Genomic DNA, 24350 nt, shown 5'->3' with positions numbered 1-24350 from the left:
CAGCTTATCGCCCATTGTAGTTTCAGAGAGGGAACAATGTGGAGGTGCTATATATTGAAGACATGAGCTGAGGAATCCAAAATAACAGTGGCACAAAAAGTAACTGTAAAAAAATAAGCTGAGCTGAAAGAGCTCTTCAACTACAGTGGAACCTCGGCTCCTGAACGCCTTGGGAGCTGAATGTTCTGGCTCCCGAACAAATGAAAACCAGAAGTAATTGTTCTGGTTTTCGAACATTCTTTGGAAGCCGAAGCTGCTGCAGCCAATCAGAAGCCATGCCTTGGTTCCCAAACTGTTTCGGGAATCGAACAGACTCCCAGAGCAGATTAAGTTCAGAAACCAAGGTTCCTCTGTAGTTCTTGGACTGCAGACATGTTCAACAGGAGTTTGCCAAAGCATGCTTTGCTTCATACATTACAACCTCTTATGTAAACTGCTCTATTTTTCTGATACAGCAGTATATAAACATTTAAATCAATAAAAAAAGTTTTCACTATATTTCACTGATTTCATTCGACCACCGTCAGGCTGTACCCTCTAACATACAGTATCAAGAACCCTCTTACAAGCCTACTTTGAACTTTAGTGTTCATGGAGTGACTATTTGATATAATTTTGTAGTTGTGGAAAAGTTACGGCTCATATAGATGTCCAGTTTTTCTCAGGATACCATAGAAACCACTCAACAAAAACAAATGGTCCTGCCCAAATCATCCTTCCCAAAAACTCTACATGGAAAACCTTTTGCTGAAAACTTTTCCTCCTGTCTATGTATTCATGAATTCCTTCAAGGAGTCATCTCATAAACACCACATGCTAGTGATATAATTGCCCTTCATTTTGTCCAATTCTGCCCCCTTGTGACTACATGAAGATTGCTAAATTAGGATTATCAGCGAGGCACCAGGTAGATTAAACTTGGATCTGTAAATACAGAAGAACTGTGTGCTAGACAGACAAGAATGTTACTCAATGGAGATTTCTCACAGAAGCAATTGTCAAATGCTCATAATAGCACTTGCAATTCAGACCACTACGGATCTGACATCTTTCCAGGGCTGGGTCTGCCACGAGGCTGAGTGGAAAAGCTGCCTGAAGGAGGCAATTTGTGTGGGGACAGAGAGAGGAGAGAGAGATGGGATGAGCTTGAATTTCCTGCCTCAAGTGCAAAAATATATTGGGTGAGTTCTGTATCATTCAACATTTAATTTCTTGCTTGCCTCTAGTTTAAGTCTCGTTCCCCCAAGCCCTCCCCACCGCCATCTCTTTTAATTTCCTCCATCTTTCCAAGTCTATGTTTTGCACAGGAGTATGTGTTTCTGTGTTGTTTCAACAGACATGTGTGCACATAATGGTAAGCAAAGGTTCTTGCCTTAAAAAATCATCGTGCATGCAACTTAATCGGTCCTGCTTCACTCCTCTCCTGGCATGAGCAAGTAAACAAACCATGAAGGGGACAGTTTAGTGTTGCATCTGAACCCAGGATCATTGTTTGTTTCATCCTAACAAGCCACCACCAGTAAGCCAACAACAAACCACGGTTTAAGGTTGGCGAGCAATCGCTGCTTGTTAGGACAAAACCAACCACAATGCTGGGTTTAGAGGCAATGCCAAACCATCTCCTTTGTGATGTGTTTGCATACTCTCACCAGGAGAGGAACGAGGTGGAAGCAATTGATTTGCATGCACTTTGTGCTTAGTATGATTTATTAAGCCAATAACCTCAGCTTTGGGTTATGCGTGAATATGACCAACCTCTCTCAAGCTGTAAGGAGGAAGCAGCTATCATTCTGAGCAGTATAGATAGTTTTTGCAGTTAGTTTCCCACCTTTGGAAGCACATGCCCATTTCTTACTCACGGTGATGGGCCACCTGTGTGATCCTGACACACTGGTTGTTTCTCCCTTTTGTTCTCCCTACATGCACAGTAGCACAGAGTAGCAGTAGAAGCCAGTCATGGCAGAAAACAGCAACATCTCTCTCAACTTTACAATTCAAAAGTAGAAGCAAAATTAGGCAAGTTAGCAAGTCCCTGTCTTTTGGGTTTCTGTGATATCTTACCCATCAAATCAATATTGACACACACATCAATTCATACTGCTGTTCAGTATCTATCTCCTAACTTGAACATGATTCAGCAGGTATTCTAGAGCAAGTGTCCTTACCTGGGATAGAATGGTCCACAGAGCACTGCACAGCAGTTGGTGAAGATACTTTTATGGCTGTAGGGGTTGGCAAATTCAGAGCCTCTTTTATTTGACCATGCTCCTTTGAGCTACAATCCAAGAGAGAGATGGTTAGGGAAAGGAAAGGGAGGCAGGAGATAATGAAAATCATGTGTTGGAATGCTCTATAAAATAATTTTGGAGTAATTCATATATGCTCTGGAGCAGATAGACTACATGCACAAGTTTTGAAGAATCAGCAAATCACAGAAGTGCCTGCACACTTCAGCAATGAAGGAATTTCTGAAGAAAACAACTGTCCACAGAATGCAAAGTGCCTGAACTTGCAGCTGCCTTTAGTTAACATGATTAGGTAATTTCTATGATCTATCTGCATTAGGAGCAAGGAAGATGTGGGCCTCCAGATATTGTTGAACTCTCATCAGCCCCAGACAGAATGGTCAAGGAGTCCAGTTGGAGTCCAGCAACATCTGGATGGCCACAAGTTCCGCATCACTCTTCTACAGGAAGGCTGAAAGCAACTGACACTCCTCAGATGTTGTTGCTACTGCCACCAGCATGATGTGCATCTGGAGGGTCACAGCTTCCCTATCCCTAATTTAAAGACATAAACTAAACCTCCAGCTTGCAGGCTACCTTAATTTCACATGCAAGGCCATTTTCTTAAAACTAGGTCCACCCACCCATTAGCAGACATCACCAGGGGTTTAATCCTGCACTGGCTGTGCTATCCTGTTCCCAGCAGGCAGCAGGACTTAATCCCCGCTCAACATCTGAGTGGGGATTAAAGTCTGTGCAAAAACACCCTTTGAAATAGCTCCCACGAGCTATTTGCAAAGGCTTTAAGACAACCCCTGTGCTCCCATTTGAGCTTCTGGAGGGTCAAATCGGAAAACTGGGGCTGTCTTAAAGCCTTTGGCAAGTCTTCCTTCCGCTTTAAGTTCTTCATCTTGGAGGCTTAGAAAGGGAAGCACGAGGAGACTTGCAAAAAGCTTTGTGAGTCTCCTCCTGCTCCCCTTTTTAATCCTCTGAGATTGAGGATTTAAAGGCAGAAGGAAGAAGGGAAGAAGACTAGCTTTACAAAGCATAAGGGATTTTGACAGATGGGTGGCCCCACCAAGTGCTCAGCCATATGACATCCTTTGACTGACAGATGGGTGGGGAAATTTGGACCTTGGGAGCCAAAATGGTTGCATGGGTGATTCAAGTGAAAATTTACAAATTTATAGATATCAAGTTCAAAGCACACACCATTTATTTGTGAATGTTCCATTACAAACAACTGTATATTTTAATGCTACAAATCTTATCACACTAATCCAAAGGATGGAACTTTCAACTGTTTGGTTAGAGGGAAGCAAAGAAGGGGTTTCATGCAAACACTACTCCCTCTCTTGACAAGTTAGTGGCTGAATCTTAACCTTTTTAAGAGGGCTCAAAATGCACAACACAGTAATTGCTTAGTGCATCAACTGAAATTGTGTGTGTGTGTGTGTGTGTGTGTGTGTGTGATCTATACAATACATTTTCTGCTGAAAGTCTCCTAAAATCCTTTGACTTTTGCACAATTTATAACCATACAGTGGAGAGCACCATCTGCATTTTTGTATCATCTTAATGTTTTGTTATGAAAGTTGGTACATACAGTGGTACCTCGGGTTAAGTACTTAATTCGTTCCGGAGGTCCGTTCTTAACCTGAAACTGTTCTTAACCTGAAGACCACTTTAGCTAATGGGGCCTCCTGCTGCTGCCGCGCCGCCGAAGCATGATTTCTGTTCTCATCCTGAAGCAAAGTTCTTAACCGGAGGTAATACTTGTGGGTTAGCAGAGTCTGTAACCTGAAGCATATGTAACCCGAGGTAACACTGTACTGACAAGCACATAAACCACACAATGACACTTTGCTATCATAGAGAGCCCTGGTGCTGGATTGTTGCATCATTACCTCTCCACCTTCTTAGATATGCTGGAGATCTAAGAGGCCTTACTCTGTATTCTCCCCATTTACATATATGAAATCTATTGAGGTGCAGAGCAGAGAGTTCCACAATAGAGGAGTGCATGACAATGATTTGTTCCCCATATATTGATTAAAGTCTTACATAATATAGAATTTTATTGTTCTCTTGCAAGCCAATCTGAACACTTTAAATAGAAGAGCAACTAACAAATTCAAATACAAAATAAAAGTCTTTAGAAGCATAAAGGGCTGCTTTGCTCTTATCCCCAGTCATGAATTAGGACTACAACGTATCTCATCAAATAAGAAGTTAGTATAATCAATTAAAAAGTTGTCCTGATGAAATCAGATGGATTTCGTATGAGAGTCTGACAGAAATAGTGGATAGCAAGCACCACTTTAGAAGAAGCATTCTCCTTTCTCTCCTACACGAGGGAATGACTTCTAAGGTGGGGCCTGATGCAGCATATGCAGGTATAATCCAGAAACAAAGATTATAGTCTTTGGGGTGATTGGTTAGAAGTAGGGGTGCTACTGTTGCTTGATTATGGAATTGGTTTAAAACCCTAATAAGGAGTGACTGGGCTTCTATTTGATGAACGGAGATGGAAAAAATATATACTCACATCTTCATTGGTTGTCAAGTTGGAGGCAACTAAGTAAGTGTGAAACCCTGAGAGGCCAAAAATAGACCATACTGAGAAAAAACAGACCACCAATTCCAACACAGTGAGTGAAGAGTCAAGGAAGGAACATCAGTATGTGATTGTGGAGAACCCACTCACCCCAAATAGCCCTAGACAAGCATCTTTTCCTTTAGTTTACCACCCCTCAAACCACTTTCAGCATATTTCTGGAAGGTGGCATGAACAAAACTGGCTGATAATTATCATAAGTAGTTCACTAAAACAAGAAACATACTGTACATGAGGACCAGGATCCAGTTTCTGATATCTCTAGCTATTTATATGCAATATCAGATACCCAGCTTTTCAGTCCTTTAAACTTAAAGGATTCAATGATTAGTTAAAGGTACTAGTAATTAGCAGGTTTTTAAAATTTAAAACCCATGAACAAGAAAATAAAACTAACAACAAAAGGCGGCAACAAAGTAAAGCAGTACATCATACAGGACAGCCATACAGTCCAGGTTGAAATGAAGATGTAAAAGGTCTCCATTTGACACCAATAAGAAATAAACATGGCACCAGGCAAGCTGCATCAAGAAGAAGAAGAAGAGGAGTTTGGATTTGATACCCCGCCTTTCACTCCCTTTAAGGAGTCTCAAAGCGGCTAACATTCTCCTTTCCCTTCCTCCCCCACAACAAACACTCTGTGAGGTGAGTGGGGCTGAGAGACTTCAGAGAAGTGTGACTGGCCCAAGGTCACCCAGCAGCTGCATGTGGAGGAGCAGAGACGCGAACCCGGTTCCCCAGATTACAAGACTACTGCTCTTAACCACTACACCACACTGGCTCTCATCAAGGGAAGTCTGATCACATGGCTGAATATTATTTCTGCTTTGGGCCACTGGGAATTTGTTTTTCAGATTGGGCATGATTGAAAACACTGGGCTACGTAGTCAAATTTTTACAAAATGAAGCCATTCTTTGTATCAGTCCTAGCTGTTAGGCAGAATTATGTGGACAATTCTGCAAAAAGAAAAAAAGAGATGATTAACAAAGATCGAGCCCCAAAGCAAAAGTTTTCTTTGACCGCTAGAAGAAGATTCCCTGTGTGAGTGATCATGAGAGTTTGGCTGTTTCTTGCTTTACCCACTCAGAAAACACGTTGAAGGACATTTTAGATTTTAGAATCTGTTATGCTAAACTGGCTCTTTCTTTGTCCCCAACAAAAAAAAGGAGGGGAGCGGGGAAGGAAGACCGATAGTGAAAGGATATCTTGCTGGTGTTGCTTTCAAAACAGTGAGAAAATCACTTCCCTGGGAGCCTGCAAAGCAAAGCAAAAAGAGGAATGAGTTGAATGAAGCCATTTTATATTTCAAGCATGCAAGAGGTCACGTGACACTGACAGCATACAGAACCCTTCTGGAAGCTCAGGTTCTTAGGAAGACTGAAGCAGTGAGGCACATTTTGGGCTATCCTGGATAGGTTTGCCTAAATTTAGCACGATAATGCAAGTATGTAAAATGTTGTGTTCTACCAGCTTTTAAATAACACTTTACAGTTGTCTTGGTGTTGTAAATTCTCCCTCCATCCAAAGAGATTGGTGGCATGGTGCATTGAAAAGCATCCTGGCTTGGAAATGTGCTCACCCAGACACCTACAGGGACAGCTGAAGAGCTTTTGGTTCAGAAAGTACTTTATTAAAAGCTATACTTACGCAGGGCAAGATGGGTAATGACACAAGCGAAGATGAAGGCTGTCAGGAAGGAGAGGGAGAGGATGAAGGCATAGAAGTATCGATAATTGCGCTTCCCTACGCAGTTGCCCACCCAGGGACAGTGGTGATCAAACCGTTCTGTGGGGGGAAGGCAACAAGATGATAATATTAAGGTGGTTTACATACCACACACCCAAGGAAAACAAAAGCAAAAGAAGCATAGCAGCACCATGAATTTGTCTAATTCCCTTTTAAGTTGGTGGCCATCACTACATCCTATGGTAGTTAATTCCATTAATTCCACTTTATATTGTGTACTATATTCTTTGTTGTCTGTCCTGACTCTTCCAACATTCAGCTTTATTGGATGTCCCACTGGGTCTAGTATTTTGAGGGAGGGAGAAGATGGGAACTCACTCCTGTACTCATTCTCTACGCTATGCATAATTTTATACATTTCTATCTTGTGCCCCCAAAGTTGACATTTTTTCTAACCTAAAAAGTTGTAACCATTCCTCTCTGGGCAGTTGCTCCAGTTCCTTGATTATTTTGGTTGCCTCTTTCTGCTTCCTCTTTTAACTCTAGAACATCATTTTTTAGGTGTGGCATCCAGAACTGTACAAAGCATTCCAAGTGGAGTCACACAATAGATTTGTATAGTAGCATTATTATATTGGCAGCTTTATTTTCAGCATTTCAAGTATATTTTCAAGAGAATGCACTGCAAAAAAATAATAATACTGGAGGCCACTCTTAGGACTATGTCCTCTTCTAATATATACACAGTGAGAATAATAACTTGATTTTTTAAAAAAGAAAAAAGGAGAGGGCTGTGGCCATTTCAAGTCACTTTGCCTGAAATCAATGGATGCTTCTGATTGTATCACACATAACCTTGTTGAGGGCTGACCTTTCGGGGGATATTCAGGTGTTGGCTTGGTTGTGGAAAAGCCAACTCTAAGTCTTCCTTTAGCCATTAAGCCCTCTGCGTGGATCTATCCTGTTATAAATTATATTCCTTGTCCTGCAGCACTACCAGATCTATATGCATTTAAAGACTCCCAAAGCAAGGATTTGTGGCCTTACTTGTACAAAAACAAGTACACTAGTGATGTTATAATATCTGGTCCCTGATCCTATATTCCTCACCCTCCTCTCTCTTACACACACAAAGGAGACTGTTTATTTTGTATTTTTATGCTGCAAACTGCCTTGAGATCTTTGGATGAATATAAAACATATGTCTTACTGAAAAGCCTTTGAATGGCTGCTGGCCATAGCCTGCCCAGAACATGGTTGTTCTGTGCTGCCCAGCAACTCAACCTAACATTACACTTCCTTCAAGTTGGTTCTTGTAATTGCTCTCTATAACCTACATGACTATACATGTACTTGGCTGAGGAAGGAAATCTGTTTTCAGACTGAATTCTTGAAGGTATACTCATCAGTCTGCCTTAGCATATATAGAAAGAGAACGAGAGAAAGAAACTGCGCAATTCAAGCATCCAGCAATCCATTTCATGACTGATTGTCTCCCAGAGACCTCCCCCTCCCCCTGAAGCACTATACGTCCTGGCAAGAGTTAACAATGTGGGCGTATCCAAAGCTTTTGTTCATGTCTTGATATGCCCTTTAATGTTTATTACAATCCACTGCTAAAGGAAAAATTCACCATTACAAACAGCCCAGGAATGGAAGGCATTTAGGGCTGAATTTTCTTTAAAGCAGAAATATTTTTGCAACTTGCCTGTCCCTTGAATTTTCAGCAAGGTTACATTGCGCTCAGTATTACTGTGTCACCTCTCCATAACTACTTCAACAGATCCTAGCATGTCTAAGAACTTGGCAATCTTTTCCAGGAATATACATCTCCCCTTCTCCAAGAGGATGCTCCCCAAGTCAGTGCAATCCTGATCAAATTTGCAGATGACACCAAACTGGGAGGGGTGGCTAACACCCCAGAGGACAGGATCACACTTCAAAACGACCTTGACAGATTAGAGAACTGGGCCAAAACAAACAAGATGAATTTTAACAGGGAGAAATGTAAAGTATTGCACTTGGGCAAAAAAAAATGAGAGGCACAAATACAAGATGGGTGACACCTGGCTTGAGAGCAATACATGTGAAAAGGATCTAGGAGTCTTGGTTGACCACAAACTTGACATGAGCCAACAGTGTGATGCGGCAGCTAAAAAAGCCAATGCAATTCTGGGCTGCATCAATAGGAGTATAGCATCTAGATCAAGGGAAGTAATAGTGCCACTGTATTCTGCTCTGGTCAGACCTCACCTGGAGTACTGTGTCCAGTTCTGGGCACCACAGTTCAAGAAGGACACTGAGAAACTGGAACGTGTCCAGAGGAGGGCAACCAAAATGGTCAAAGGCCTGGAAACGATGCCTTATGAGGAACGGCTAAGGGAGCTGGGCATGTTTAGCCTGGAGAAGAGGAGGTTAAGGGGTGATAGCCATGTTCAAATATATAAAAGGATGTCACATAGAGGAGGGAGAAAGGTTGTTTTCTGCTGCTCCAGAGAAGCGGACACGGAGCAATGGATCCAAACTACAAGAAAGAAGATTCCACCTAAACATTAGGAAGAACTTCCTGACAGTAACAGCTGTTCGATAGTTGAATTTGCTGCCAAGGAGTGTGGTGGAGTCTCCTTCTTTGGAGGTCTTTAAGCAGAGGCTTGACAACCATATGTCAGGAGTGCTCTGATGGTGTTTCCTGCTTGGCAGGGGGTTGGACTCGATGGCCCTTGTGGTCTCTTCCAACTCTATGATTCTATGATTCAATGTGTCAATTTAAATCCTATATCAAGGAAACCAAAGTTTTGCTTTCAAAATGCATGCATTTTTGTGTATGTTTGTGTTTAGTGAGGGGAGTACTGTCTAGTCACTGCAATTTACATAAAAAAGAATGTTATACACCTTAGAAATTCTACAAGTATTGTGTTTCATGTATTCTTCCTCCAAGACACTAGAGAAATGGCTTGGTTAATCTGTTGCATGTACACAAGAGAGAATCCTGGAGCAATTTAGAACAAAAGATTATTGTTCTTCCAAGACTGAGGCTTTCACGTTTGAAGTCTGGCATTGGGGGGGATGGTTACTGAAGCAGCAAAAACAGGAAAATGGAGATGGGAGTACAACAAAAATTGGGGTGGGGAGGTGCAACAGTCAACGAAGCCTATCTGATCTGTTAAGCACAATGAAGCCCATCAACCAGCCAATGGAAGTCCTGCCCAGCCCTCTCTTCACTCTGCAAATAGACAATACTTCTCTTCATGTGTCTACCCAGACTCAAATATCATCATCTGGGGTATAGCTGAGATTGATTATGGAAGAGGAGACACACTGCCTCATATTCACACACGTCTGGCCTTCAGGTGAAGCAGGAAGATTAGATAAGAACTGCAACCCTGACAGCCTGTAAGGCAATTCTTTCTGAACTTACCTACACAGTTGTCACAGACACTGCAGTGGGAGGTCCTGGGAGGACGGAACATTTTGCAAGTATAGCAGTATTTCAACTTCACCATGTATTTATTTATAACAACTTCCATGGTGCGGGCAGGTGGGCGGTAGGTTGAAGTGCCCAGGCTGTCTGCAAAGGCAAAAACATCCACATATTACACTCGTCCCAGAATGGAACACAGGGATGGAGGGAATGTGACCATCTTCTCTTTGAGTCCCCTGTCCAAAAGCAGAACTTGCAACTCACACACATGCCATCTGAACAATAGAACGCCACAAGTATTAAACAGAATCCATTTTTGCAGTGCATCTTTTAGAGGCTAATTTTTAAATATGCATTGTTCCTCGTGTCTATACAATATTATAACTCATACAAAAAGTGTAGGATTCTGAACAAACAACCCATGTTCAGAACACACACCCTATTTTAAAATGAAAGTTTACTTGAATTAGATTTTTAAGAAAAGCCAGAGTGGAAAATAGATGTGTGAATTACTGACCTCAAGACAGAAAGAATCAGACCTTTCGGATTCTCACATGTCTTTCTCTTTAGAAAGATAAACTGGCAGCCTGATCTTGTACAGGATTTCTCTTTGGATTCCTATATCCAGTCCTTATGTTCTCTGGTGCTACAAGCCTGGCTGCAACATTCAACAGAACAGGCCCCTGGCTACAGGCAAGAGGCTTTAGAATTGTGGAGATTTTTTTTGCAGCTCTGAAGCAAGCAGGTGCTATATTATGGTCTACCATCAACCAAATTTTTGTGGGCCACCTAGTGTCTGCTGGTTGCTTGGATCCTTGCAAAGAATACTGGAATAGGTGGGCCAGCTATGGTCTGATCCAGCAAGAGCACATCTTATGTTCTTAAGCAGGCTTCCACATCTTTGATTGCCCAACTAATGAGGGCAGCTAGACAGTCCCTACCCTAATGAGCATGATCAGCATCTATCCTAACTTCCAGGCTTTGAAACTACAGAGGTAGGCAGGGATTGTCCCAACAACTCTACGACAATCCCTGGCTCCCTCCCCAATACCAAGGTTGGAAACAAGACTGGATTCTTTGGCAATTATGTGCCTAAGGTGCCTAAAGCACTTCAGTCATACAGAGGCAAGGGGGCAAGATCCTGCCTGCTTCCTTGCTTCAGAGCTGGAAAGGGAGGTAGGAGGTTTCCTTGGCTGCTACTCAGCAGATGAGCCCCTCTGCCAAACAGCAGCCAAAGGCAACACTCTCTCTGCCAAAAAAGGAAGGGGGGTGGCTAATGCTTGATTAAGGTGCATTCCACACATGAAAAAAGGAAGGGGGTTTCATTAGTCAAGCTGGAGGGCACATGCAGGAACACAGTTTTTGTTTCTTGACTACAAGGCCAGCAAAATATTGTGGACCACTGGCAAGTCTGAATAGTAAGGATCACTTACAACAGATTAGTTGTGCCTTAAACTGTTAAGAGATTCTAAGTAGGTACTCTTGCTTTGTAAATTTTGCACACAGTGATGGCTTAAGATGACTCCAGCAAAAAGATGACAATTCGAGCATTTAAGACCTCCAAAGGACCTGATACAATCTGTGGGCATATCTTTGACATTCCTGCTTTAAGTGCTTTCTTTATAGAATTGCTGCCAGTCAAATCTATAATCTGATCCACTGTGAAACATAAAATATGCCAACTTTCTACCTTATCTCCATCATATCCAAGCACTTCCAGCTAGCATCACACTATCAGGCTGAAGCTAAGTAAATGGGAGAAGCTACTGAACACAGCCTCCAGACATTTTTTCTGTAGTGCTATTGCACAATAATTCTTAGTGTGGCAGAAGAGTTCATTTTATTTAGCTGGATTCTCAGTGGCATGCAGCTTCAGTAGTTAAATCTGTATTCAGAAAATACAGTTAACACAGAACGTAAAATCACAGCCAGAAGCAAATCCAGGCTACTTGGCTATAAACAACTGTACATTTAAAAATCATTTCATCAGCGCACCTCCCCTGCAGATCTAAGGAATTGGGGAGATAACATATGGAAGAAGGCATTTCCACAGCTACACAGGCTTCAGACCACTTACAGCAGTAAAGGTGAATGCCATGCTTTGAACTGAACTCAGAAGCAAATAGGAAAGCAGCGCAGTTGGGACAGAATAGGATTAATATGCATTTACATGTGAGTTAGACTCCAACCAGTATCACAACTCTAAAATGCATCTGGACAATTGACTTTTGTCCCATGTATTTGGTTCCTTACCCTTACAACTCTATTTCCCTTCTCCACAACAGCTCCTCATTGTCATTTAAGTTGCAGTTCCATATTGCTGGATAAATTGATTTGCAAATAACTGAATTACACTCAAAATGTAGCTCTTTAGATTTCAGTGGACAAAATGAACAGGGGTGATGTTATAATATGCTTCTTTACCAGCTTTCATATAACAAAATCACAAAACGGTTTACAATATACATTAAACCAATAAATAAAACCAATTCTAAACAAGCCAATCAATGTTCATTAGACCTGTCAACAAACCTCCAAAAATGTATCTGAAGAATCAGTAAAGCCATGAGAACAGGTATTTGGCTCCTCAATCACAAAGCTTGGGCACAGGGAAAGACTGGTTTAAACTCACACTTCCAATTCCTTTTTTTTTTTTCCAAATACATTTTTATTAAGGTTATGCACATAACAAACATACAACCAAATACAAAAGAAAAAATTGTAACAAAAAAAAGAGTCAAGATATACAAGCCAACTTTTTCCTCTCTCTAACTATACAAAGATAGATTAATCTGGCTATTTCACAAAACAGTAAAAGATAAAAAAAACACACACACACACACACACACACAGAAACCGCCTCCTGGACTTCCTTCCATCCTTTTGGTAAGTATCGAATATCTGCTTCCATTACGTATTTGATTTTTAATCTATAGACCTAAATTCACACGCTGGTAGTATTTGTTCTGACCCCGCCAATCACATTAAGCATTTATTCCAATATAGTTCCAGTATTTACTCCAATTTTTCAGAGATTTCTGTTCATCGTGGTCTCTTAGTTTACCTGTTAATTTATCAAGCTCAGCATATTTTATCATTTTAATTTGCCAATCATTTATATTGGGGATAGTTTCCACTTTCCAATATTGTGCCAATAAAATTCTCGCTGCTGTGGTGGCATAGAGGAATATCGTTCTATCTTCTTTCTTAATATCTTTACCCGTCATTCCCAGCAAAAAGGCTTTTGGGAAAAGTGTATTTAAATATTCTTTTAAGCTCATTGTAAACCGATTCCCAAAAGCCTTTCACACTTCCAATTCCTAATGAATTGGGATCATATGGATTTCAAGTAAGCCATCCTTCACCTCCTTTTACTAATCCAATGAATTTTAAGATGCAGCATTAAATGCAGTTCTGGTGGGAGACTAGATGCTGAATAAAATAGTGACCTTACAATGTTTATATAAGTTATTACTCCATGAAAATTTAGTCTAGTGTGCCTGCCCACAAAAATCAGTCAGTTCTGGTGTAACCTTTCCTCTCCAACAACTTTGTAAGCTTCCCTACCTGGTCACCTACAAGTGAACAGCCAGAAACAAATTATGACAGACAGCTAGAAGCTGTCTTCCCTCCATGCTCTGAATAAGAGAGAGAAAGATTGTTTAACACACACAAGCTGCCCCTCAAACTGCTTCAGAAGAATGGAACAGGAAAAGGGCTGGGCAATATATTGTCCAAAACCGGTTTGAAGTTCACATTGTGATAATTGTTTCATAATATTTGAGCTGGCAATGTATTGTGAATCACAAAGTGTATAAGGGCTAGGCGATATCTGGTTTTCAACATCATGACAACTCACCAGTTAAACATTGCGATAACTGACTAGCTAAACATCGCAATAACTCACCAGCTAAACACTGCAATGTTATCACCAGCTAAACCTCACAATATCACCAGCTAAACATTGCAAACTACCACAATGTCTGAAATAAGGATGGAACTATACAGAGGCAACTAAGGACAATATCCTGGCAACTGCAACTAAGGGGTCTAAAATGGATAAATGACAGTATTATCAATCATCACATACTCAGTTTCATCAGCAGGCCAAAATGCATCCCAACAGGACTTTTGGTTTTGGGCTTGGCTACCAAATGGTGGTATTCAGGATAATCCAAAGTACGGCAATGAGTCATTAGTGAATTCAAATAATCTGGAACTGCCAGCAGGCAGGAGGCAGAGGCTAGGAGGCAGAAGCAGCAGTGGCAGAAACAGCTTGCCATGACCGCAGTACGTGTCGGCAGTAGTAGTGACAACCTGCAAGGCCTTGCGGCAGCGGAATGAACAGTGACAACTTGCGAGGCCTCGCGGTGGCAACAGGAGCTGGGGACAGTAGCAGTGGTGACCTGCGAGGCCTTGTGGCAGTGCTAAGAGTGACGGCAGTAGCGGCAGCACCCTGCGAAGACTCACAACAGCAATGGGAGGCAGTGGCAGCCTGCAAGGGCTCACAGCAGTGACGGGAGGTGGCAGCTGTAGCGACGGCAGCATGCAAAGCCTCAAGGCAGTGACAAAAGGTAGCTGCAATAATGACATCCTGCAAGGCCTCACGGCAGCAACGGAATATGGCTACAGTAAAGGCGGTGGCAAGAGAGTGATGGCAGCAGCCTGTGAGGCCTTCCAGTGGCGATGGGAAGTGGCAGCAGTAACAGCATTAGCCTGTGAGGCCTCGCAGTGGTGACAGGATTTGGCAGCAGAAGCGGTGGTGGTCTGCAAGGTCTCGCAGCAGAGACCTGCTGGGACTTGCAGCAGTCACAGGAGGTGACAGCAGTAGTGGCATCCTGCAAGGCCTTGCGTCAGTGACAGGAGATGGCAGCAATAGTAGTGGCAGCCTGCAAGGCCTCGCCATAGTGGCAAGAAGTGGTGGTGGCCAGCAAGTCCTCCTGGCGGTAGTGGGAGTTGGTGCAGAAGTTGTGGCAGCCTGCCTCAGTGAGGCCTTGCAGGCCACCTGTGCTTCGGCAACTATCTCCTGCCACCACTGCAAGATCTTGCAAGTCGCTGCTACTGCCACCGGCATGACAAGGCCTTGCAGGCTGTCACCGCTTCTGCCACTGCTGCAAGGCCTTGCAGACCACCACTACTGCCACCACCACAAGGCCTAACTGGCTGCCACTGCTTCTGCTGCCGCCGCCCACTGCTGTGCTGAGGCTTCGCGGGCTGCTGATTATTGTACCACTGCGGCCAGGCTCCTGCTGCTTCTGTGCCCTCTTTGTTAATAGTTCTGCTGCCGCCAGGTTGTATTCACTATAACTCATCACCATACTTTGGACTGTCCAGAATATCACCATTTGGTAGCCAAGCCCAAAACCAAATGTCTCATTTGGATGCATTTTGGCTTGCCTGCTGCTAAAAGTGACCATGAGGTGATTGATAATATCATCATTTATCAGTTTTAGACCTTTAAGTAGTAGCAGTTGCCAGGACATTGTCCTGTTCGCCTCTGTGTAGTTCCTTCCTTATTTCAGATATCGATGTATCATGATGTTTAGCTGGTTATAAATTGCAATCTTGAAAACCAGTTATTGCCCAGCCCTAAACAGCAACAATAAATATCTGGCTCAGTTGAGGAATTGGCAGAAATGATCTGACAGCTTATCACCACCAAGGCTAAAACACAGGATAAGCTCCAAGTTCAACACTCACTATGCCTACATCAGAATTTGTTCCAAGCCACAGTGCAGAAATGAGAAGGCTGGTACAATATTTAAGCCAACAGCAAAGGTTGCAAGGTTTTTAGCTGGGACAATCAGAATAAGATCCACTATTTGACTATTGATTCAAAATGCTAAAATGTATTTCATATAATTGACTTTTTATTTCTATTTTTTGTATACCATATTGTTGTTTTATTGTTATGGCCGATGGCTGACGCAAATAAAAGTTTCATTCATTCATATTTAAGCCAATAAATTCACATCTCTTTTCCTGGTCACTTCATATTAATCTTTTTGACAATTTTCGTGATTTAAATATAATTTGTTGTAGGGACTGGTGAGTATCACTATGCTAGTCTGCCCAGTTTGATATGAAGATGAGTTTACTGAATTAGTTAATGGTGGATTTTATCTACTATTTTTGTACTAATGACATGTTTTTATTCTGTTTGCTGTTGTTATGGAGTGTTTGCAGTTGCTTTGAATGTCACTGGCAAAAAAGGAAGCATAGAGATCTTTTGGAAAATCTTGTTTGCTTTAAAAATTAATGAAAAAGTATTCATTTTGCTCTTGGTAACTCTGGACTGACTGCTCAGTGAGCCACCATCACAACACATAAAGGGTTGCATTTTTTATTAGTAGAAGTCACAACAAAAACAACCCAAGTTTTGCAGTAGGGTAGAGCAGATGTCCAACCGGTTGACCGCAATCGACAGGTAGATCCCCGGGAGATGGGTTCCCCCCCCCCCCGGCCCCCTCTCTGTCGCTCCGTCACGTCTAGTGAGCGGTCGTTTGGCATCTGCTGCTGGTGATTGGGGATACAATAGTTTCATTTAGTGCTGGACGCATTAATTAGCAGCCTATTAGGGATTTTTGGCATACTCTCTTTAAAAAAGTTCTTCTCTCTCCCCTCCAATAAAAGCTCAACAACTGTGGGGAATCATCCCCAAGAAAAGCTGAACAACTCTGGGCAATCCTCCCCTTCCACCACCCACCCACCCCATGCACGGTCCTCCTCCCTCCAATGAAAATGGGTAGATCACTGCCAGTTTGTTTGTTTTTATACTGGGACTAGATTGCAGACTCTTAGGAGTTGGACATGCCTGGGGCAGAGGAAACAGAACTATGTTATCTGGCTGAGTCATCTGGGAAATTGGTCATGTGACCTATGAAGGGTTATATCCAACAGGAAGCTAGAGACACCTGCAATTCCCTTATTTGAAACATACACAATCACCATTTTAGGATCCAGCTTCCTACTATAATGAATTCATACTCCTAGGTCCCCAGGCTTCATCTCTCTCGGAGATTTTGGAAAGGCAATGTCACACAGGATGGGCCTGCTGCTCACTGTCACCACGGGCTTTCCCTAGAAAAGGTTTAAGCCAGTGAAGATCTGGCAACTGCTTTGTCTCCCTTCATGATAGCCTCAGACTCAGGAAAATGCTCAAACGAGGATGTTGCATACCATGAGATCACAAGCAGAGCTTTAAAATTTTTCCAAGGATGTAGAAGAATGACAACTAGAACCTCACCTATCCATTTCTCCAGGTCTGCAGCTTCACTGGGGGTGGCTCTGGGCAGGATTCCAGGATCTCTGAAACTGGTCTGCAGCAAACAGCTGATGACAAAGAGGAACAGGATGCCAGCAATGATGGGAATGGCCAAGGTCAGGTTACGAGCCAAGAAGGGACAGCTGAAAAAAAGAACAACACATTTTTAAAGTAGGGCCTCCATTCACCACACAAACACTTCACTCATGGACAGTTTCTCTTAGTTGGCCACTGGAGCCAACAGATCATAACTTCTTCAGATTCCACCTTGCAAAATTCTGTAGATCTTTTAGAAAAATATGATTAAGGACCACCTTGCAAATAAGCTCACAAAAGTTAAATGTCTGCAAAAATTACCAGTCGGCTAAGAGGCAAATTGCTTGTGCATCCATGCTCGTTGTGGAGTTGGGACAGAGTGGATGATGGACAGACTGATCTACTGTCCCTTCCCTTTATGGAGTTTCATATGCCTGCCTACATAAAACTCCTGGTCACCTATGCCTGCCAGGCAAATTGCTAAATGCAAGGCTGGATTAAGGGGCAGAGTGGACAGCAATGAACAAATAGTTGAATCTCTTTTCAGATTTCTATCACAGAGATATTGTGAGGGAGGCCACAATTATTATGTTTCACTGAAGCAGAACAGGGACTATGAGGTAAGTTACTTGTCAATGGCTACCCAGGGCCAGTATGACTGCATGAGACTTGACAATGCCAATATTTGTCTGGATTACACTGGTTCACAATTATTTGGTGTTGGAAAACACAGTGAATCCACTGGTTAGAACAAGCTTCACTGCCTCCAGCAATTTTGGATCACCTTGCTGAAGCACAGCCGTTTCCCCCTTCTCTTTATCTCAAGGTTGACATGCCACCAGACCCTGTGCCTCCAGCATCTACTCTGAGCTATACAGTTGTACCTTAGATTCTGAACAGCTTAGTTCTCAAACATTCTCAAACATTTTGGCTCCGGATGCCGCAAATCCAGAAGTGACTGTTCTGGTTTGCGAACTATTTTTGGAAGCCGAACGTCCGGGCTTCCATGTCTTCCTATTGGCTGCAGGAGCTTCCTGCAGCCAATCAGAAGCCGTGCTTTTGTTTCCAAACATTTTGGAAGTCGAATGGACTTCCAGAACAGATTCTGTTTGACTTCCAAGGTACGACTGTACTCTGGTCCACGAAAGTGGGTGGCCAGATTACCGGAACTGTTGCGTCTGATGTTAACGAAGCCAGATCCAAACAAGACTTTTTATAAAAGAACAGTAACTCCATCTGAATCCAGAGGTAGCAATGACATTTGAATCCTTATTTAGGGTTTCCATATATGAGACCACAAGTATAGTCCAAGGACATGTCACCATATCTGGAAGAGGGGGAAATTAGCGAGGGAGAACCCGATCACGCTTGGCCTGGAGTTGTCAAGGGTAACCATGGCATTCTTTTTAAAAAGGAGAAGCAGGGTGGGTGGGAGCTTGATTTGAGAAGTGGGAGTGAGCTGTGTGTCATGAGGTAAATTAATACTATTTCTGTTCTGTTCTTTTCAGTAAAGAACAGATTTTCAAGGGCTGGGGTTGTTTGGCAGAAAGACAGCCACAAAGGCTGCAGAAGGTGCAGTGAATGAGCTGATACTAAGACTATGGCAGAAGCACAGTTTGTGACAGAGGCTTGTCAACTAACCAGGGAAAAATGTCCTTGTCTGATCCTGTGTCTTTAAACAGCAGTTTGGTCTGTGGAAATCAACAGGTGAAATTTCACATAGCTTGGAGATCAATATTACCAATTCTTGGCATGTGCCATTCGAAGCACGGATGCAGAGACCAGCTAAAAGCCCCACAACCCTGGTCAGTGGGGGGAAATTCAGCACAAGCCCTGCTTCCTCTTAAATGTCGGGTGGCGGTGTTTCTATTATCCAAGGCACTATTTCACTTTTCAAAATCACATCAACTTTTGATCTAGCAGGGGAGAGGGAGAGAAAATTCCAGAGAGGAAGCTTGTCAACTTAAGGAACAGCATTAATATGTCTTCTGAAGCAAAGTCAGCTTCTGAGAATATAAAGTCAAAGCTGAAGGTGGTTAAAGTTTTCTGTGACTGCAAACAACTGGATGTAGATTTACAGGCAGCTAGGGTACTGCGGCTGGTCTCTGTTTATGTTTAGGTAGTTGACATGTGTGGTGTGGTACAGGATGGCATGGGGCTAGTGCTACTGCATACAATGAGGGAATGCCACGATCACACCAGTACCAAGATCCATCCACAGCGCAGGTCACATGGGCTGGATAAACATATTAAACTGGCCCACAGTTTTGCAGTAGCGAAGACAAAGCTTACACCTCCACTCTCCTAATGGCTGGAACGGAATAACAGGGCCTAGATGCTAAAACTCCCAAGATTAAATTTCTACCAAAGGCAAGGAGAGCTGGACATGCAAGCAGAGGCTTTAGACAAAACCAGCACTCTGGGGAATGCACCGTTTACATAAGGAAAACACAGAACACCCCCGCCCACTGCAGAAGGACTTTACTATTATAAGCACTGATAATCACACGGACTCCCAACACATACAAAAAAGCTGCCCAAATACTTCCTGATACCTAGTCATGAGAGGATTAGAGGAATCTGATGCATCTCCCAAGTTCAGTTGTGAAGCCACACCAGATCAACACTAGTATCATCTGCTGCAGCTGTCCTTTGATTTCCCTTTTGTGCAACCAAGGGCAGAGGGACATGTCATAAGCCCTTCACATACTTCCCTGAATCCTCCACTACTTTTCCTTCCCCACAGTGGTGCTAATCCCAGTGGTCCGAGAGGGTGTAAGTAACAAAAGATGCCGCCCCTTAAAGGGTTTTTAACAGGGGAGCCAAATACCATTCTTGGCAAAACACCAGATACCACAACGTGAAACTGGTACACAGTATGTCCCCCCCCCCACACCCATTCCTGGCTAAAAGCCTCTAGTCAGTGTAAAGAGTCTAACAGAGATGTCTTAATTGCACGTTAGAAGGAGATTAAGAGTTGTTTCTCATGATATGGCAGGCATGTATTTAAGCACTCACCTGTTAGTCATAGACAGCAAGGAACCGGATGCCAGCTCTCAAGCTGCCTACACACTTTGGTGGACATTTACAAGGTTGATATAGAAGCTACTGGAGAATGCTTATGCATGGCAGCTGAATAGGCTGAATGGTCCCCACACTGCTGCCAAACAACTCTAGCAGAATGGGAGACAGGCCCTGCAGACCTGATACAAGCTAGCACACCCCAAATGGAGCAATGGAGACAGTTTCAAGCGGTCTCCATGTGGCAGCAGTATCTTGGAAAACTGCCTCAATTCTACGCATTAGCAGGTAAAGGACCCCTGGATAGTTAAGTCCAGTCAAAGGCTGCAGCGCCCATCTTACTTTTCAGGCTGAGGGAGCCGGCGTTTGTCCATGGGCAGCCTTCCGGGTCATGGCCAGCAAGACTAAACCACTCCCGGTGCACGGAGGACCGTGATGAGTGCCAGAGCACATGGAAATGCCATTTACCTTTCCATCACAGAAGTACCTAATTATCTACTTGAACTGGTATGGCATAAGCTGGTACAGAGCAATGGGAGCTCACTCCATCGCGCAGATTCAAACTGCTGACCTTTCTATCATACTCATTACTGAACACACACATACACACCTGACTCACTTCCACCTGCCTTTGCAAGAGAGCTAGCATGCCTTCAGAAGATCTTGTTTCCTCTCACACAAACACAGCCCACAAGTGGCTTAGAATATGAACACAAGTCAGACAGGGCTCAGTCAAACATTCACTTGCATGAACATCCAACTTCATGTATGTAGCTCCTAGTGGCTCTTTGCATTCTCCCTGCCCCATAGACAATTATGCTTCTTACTCTGCAAGAAGACCACAATGAATCATACCCTTTCTAATGATGTCTTGCATTTCCACCTAAGCTCTGGAGCAAATTTAAGAAGTGGCAGTCTCTCCTATGGTGTCATCTGAAGTTAACTTCTTGAATGTTTGTGCTATTCACTGAAAAACAACTTCTTAAATCATCCCAACCTCAGATCTTACTTTCAATGAGTCAAGTCAGCTTTCTTCACTTATGTTAGCCTAAAATAACCAATGGTGAAAAGATTCACTCAGGTCCATTCATAGGGCACTTGGAAGACAAAGTGGGGAAAGAGAAGCACCGCCCCCTTATTTTCCTATTAGAACAAATGTGCATGCACACATACAGGCTGAGTGAGATGAGAAGCCCAAAGTCTTGCACATTTATTTATTTTAATGAGGTACATCTTGCCTTTCATCGTAAAATGCCTTGGAGGATCCTAACAATTCAATACAAAACTGCTAACACCTTGGTGGCATGAGAGAGGGGGCTGAGAAAGATGGTGGAGGAAAGGGATGTCAATACCTCTCCCCAGTTTTCTGGTATTCCTAACACTGTGACTGTTCTTATTATGCTTTTTCTTACAATTAAAGCATGCAATGCAGGTTGCCTTCACTAGGCAGTATTTTGATGTGCCTCTTGTGTGGGCTGTGGGCACCAAGCAAAGTTTCTGCATTTTCAGAGGAGAGCTATGCCAGCAGTAAGAATGTAAGAAGAGGCCAAGTGTTACTGGCTCAGCCTCTCTCCACAACACATTATTTTAAGGGCTTTTTATGGGCTACTGCTGCCAATGGGAACCCCACCAGTGGGAGAGAAAGTGAACTCTGCCAGATGTTTCCAGGATGATCTTGTATCAATTGCTTTCTCACACCTAACATATCTCACAATGTTGATGCAAGAATAAATTGGCGGGGTGGGGGGAAGCTACCCTAAGCCCTAAGAAATGTAATAGAGGCGGGGGGAGAGAGATTTAGCGCTTATCCAAAAGCAGGAACTTTATTACAGCAGTGGCACTGGAATCACAAAATTCCCTCCCCTGTTGGGGTCAGAAGTAAGCACACCCTCCCTTTCAAAAGGAGTGTAAAAACCATGCCTATTTCACTGTGCCTTTTCAGTACAGTGGTACCTTGGGTTAAGTACTTAATTCGTTCTGGAGGTCCGTTGTTAACCTGAAAATGTTCTTAACCTGAAGCACCACTTTAGCTAATGGGGCCTCCTGCTGCTGCCACACCACCAGAGCACAATTTCTGTTCTCATCCTGAAACAAAGTTTTTAACCTGAGGTACTATTTCTGGGTTAGCAGAGTCTGTAACCTGAAGCATATGTAACCCGAGGTACCACTGTATTATCTTGTCTTATCAAGTAAAGCTTTGACACGGTGCCTTCACACAAAACACAGTACTGCAGCACCTAATAAATATACTGGGCATACTGGTTTACTGCTCAGAAAACGCCATCAAAAAGTGGCTCCTAAATCTTACCTACATCTACACAGTTATATATGTTAAGCTTCTATGGACTAGATACTAGCCTGGCGAAGTGGGGCTCTAGTCCGCAATCCTATGCACCCCTAAAGTGGGCGGAAACACCCACTGAACACAGCGGGACTTTCTAGAGGAAAAGGTTTGATTCCACGCCGCACCTGGCCAGCCTTTCAGTCGCCACAAGGCGCAAACAGGTTACACCCTCCAGCAATTAGCTTAACCTTAAGCTCGGTTGCTGCCGACGGCAATAACGAAAAAGGTTGACTATGTGGAAACACTCTGCGACCCCTTTGGGAGCTGGGGTTGGAAAGCGAGGTCACGGTTTTGCAAGGAAGTAAATAAATGTCAAAAAGCAGGAGGGGCGTTGGGTGGTCCCCCCCCCCCCCAGCCTGGGCTCCTTCATTCACGAACTCACTCGAAGGCGAAGAAGAGGCCGCTGGTGACCACGATGAGGCCGAGCGTGAGGAGAAAGACGCCGCTGTGCCGGGCTAGCATGAGGCGGCCTCCGCAGTAGAAGCGGTTGCGCCCGGGGAAGACCTCCCACTTGCGGCGGCGCCCGTGCGCCGGGGTGGCGGCGGCGGCTGCCGCTGCCACGGAAGAGGCTGCCGGCGCCGGAGGCTCCGAGGAAGGAGGAGCGGCCGGGGTGCCCGGCGGGATCTGCCGGTACTCGCATTCCTTCATGGTGATGGCGCCGGCCGGCCTCCCCCGTCCAGACCCCACCGAGCGGCGGCGGCGGCGGCGGCGGCCTCTGGCACAGCCAGGACCGCCCGGCAGGCAGGGAGAGACCCGCTCGGCAGCTCCGTCGCCCCGCCCTCAGCGGCGGCGGCGGAGGGAGAATGAGCCGGCCGGCCGGCGGGCACCGGCACACCCGCCCCCCTGCCCGCCGAGGCCTCCCGCCGCAGCGCCCCCCTCGCGCTCGCCGGCCTGGAGTCCGCGCTGCAGCCGCCGGCCTTGCCTGAGCAGCTCCCGCTGCCTTCCCTCAGGAGGGGGGAAGAAGCGCGCACCACGGCCCGCCGCCGGCGCGCAGGCAGCTCCCTCCGCTTCTTCACTCCGCCCCGCTCGCCTCCCCTCACCCACCGCGCTGCTCTATACTGAAAACTCCTTTGTCTGCAAGTAAAAGGCCTGTGGGGCCTTCGGCTTCCGAGGGTTCAAGGCTTTTCCCGCTCTCTTTAAATTGAATTCCGCGGGAAGTGACTCTGACCGCGGGGCAGAGTGCCGGCGGCGTCCTTTTGTAAAGATACAAGGCTGGTCCGTTGTTGTTGCTACTACACATCAGTATCCCTTAAATGCTGTTTCCCGCAAGGAACAATCAAGGTCCTTTTGAGCATCTCACAAGCAGGGCATGAAAGTACTGTAACCGGCTTTCTCTGATCATTGTAAGAGCATCTGGTACTCGACTCTCTGAAGGTGGAGGTTCCATTGGCTATCATATATAATTTCCCCTACTTCTAAAGATATGGAGAAAAGGCCCATTTCAATGGGTCTTCTCTGAGGAAAACTTAGTTAAATGCTACCCTTTATTCCCACACAAGAGAAGCCATATATGTATGTCAAAAAGGTTTATTCAAAATAAAAAAATTCCTTCCAGTAGCACCTTAAAGACCAACTGAGTTAGTTCTAGGTATGAGCTTTCGTGTGCATGCACACTTCTTCAGATACACATCTGAAGAAGTATCTGAAGAAGTGTGCATGCACACGAAAGCTCATACCTAGAACTAACTCAGTTGGTCTTTAAGGTGCTACTGGAAGGAATTTTTTTATTTTGTTT

The 24350-nt window shown here is 44.0% G+C and overlaps 1 protein-coding gene and 1 long non-coding RNA gene across 4 annotated transcripts in view; one reads left to right on the top strand and one right to left on the bottom strand.

Annotated features, from left to right (window-relative positions):
- Positions 1-23392, bottom strand: part of ZDHHC18 (zDHHC palmitoyltransferase 18) — a 33088-nt gene extending 9696 nt beyond the window's left edge. For all 3 annotated transcript variants that reach the window (XM_081869331.1, XM_081869330.1, XM_081869332.1), the window contains exons 1-7: positions 22998-23392; positions 17197-17357; positions 9948-10097; positions 6491-6628; positions 6049-6097; positions 4774-4876; positions 2166-2275 (exon numbers count right to left, since the gene is read on the bottom strand). In XM_081869331.1, the coding sequence (XP_081725457.1) occupies positions 2166-2275; positions 4774-4876; positions 6049-6097; positions 6491-6628; positions 9948-10097; positions 17197-17357; positions 22998-23263 (977 nt within the window). In that variant the 5' untranslated portion in view covers positions 23264-23392. The remainder of the gene's footprint in view (positions 1-2165; positions 2276-4773; positions 4877-6048; positions 6098-6490; positions 6629-9947; positions 10098-17196; positions 17358-22997) is intronic.
- Positions 13262-15929, top strand: LOC309346318. Its single transcript, XR_014158600.1, has 2 exons — positions 13262-15001; positions 15040-15929. It is a non-coding gene; the product is annotated as an uncharacterized lncRNA (long non-coding RNA).
- Positions 23393-24350: the final 958 nt, after the last annotated feature.

The sequence above is a fragment of the Podarcis erhardii genome (assembly GCF_964252035.2).
Source record: "Podarcis erhardii genome assembly, chromosome: 7".
NCBI lineage: Eukaryota > Metazoa > Chordata > Lepidosauria > Squamata > Lacertidae > Podarcis > Podarcis erhardii.
The sequence above is the reverse complement of the archived record's forward strand: the minus strand, read 5'-3'. Positions and strand labels throughout refer to the sequence as shown.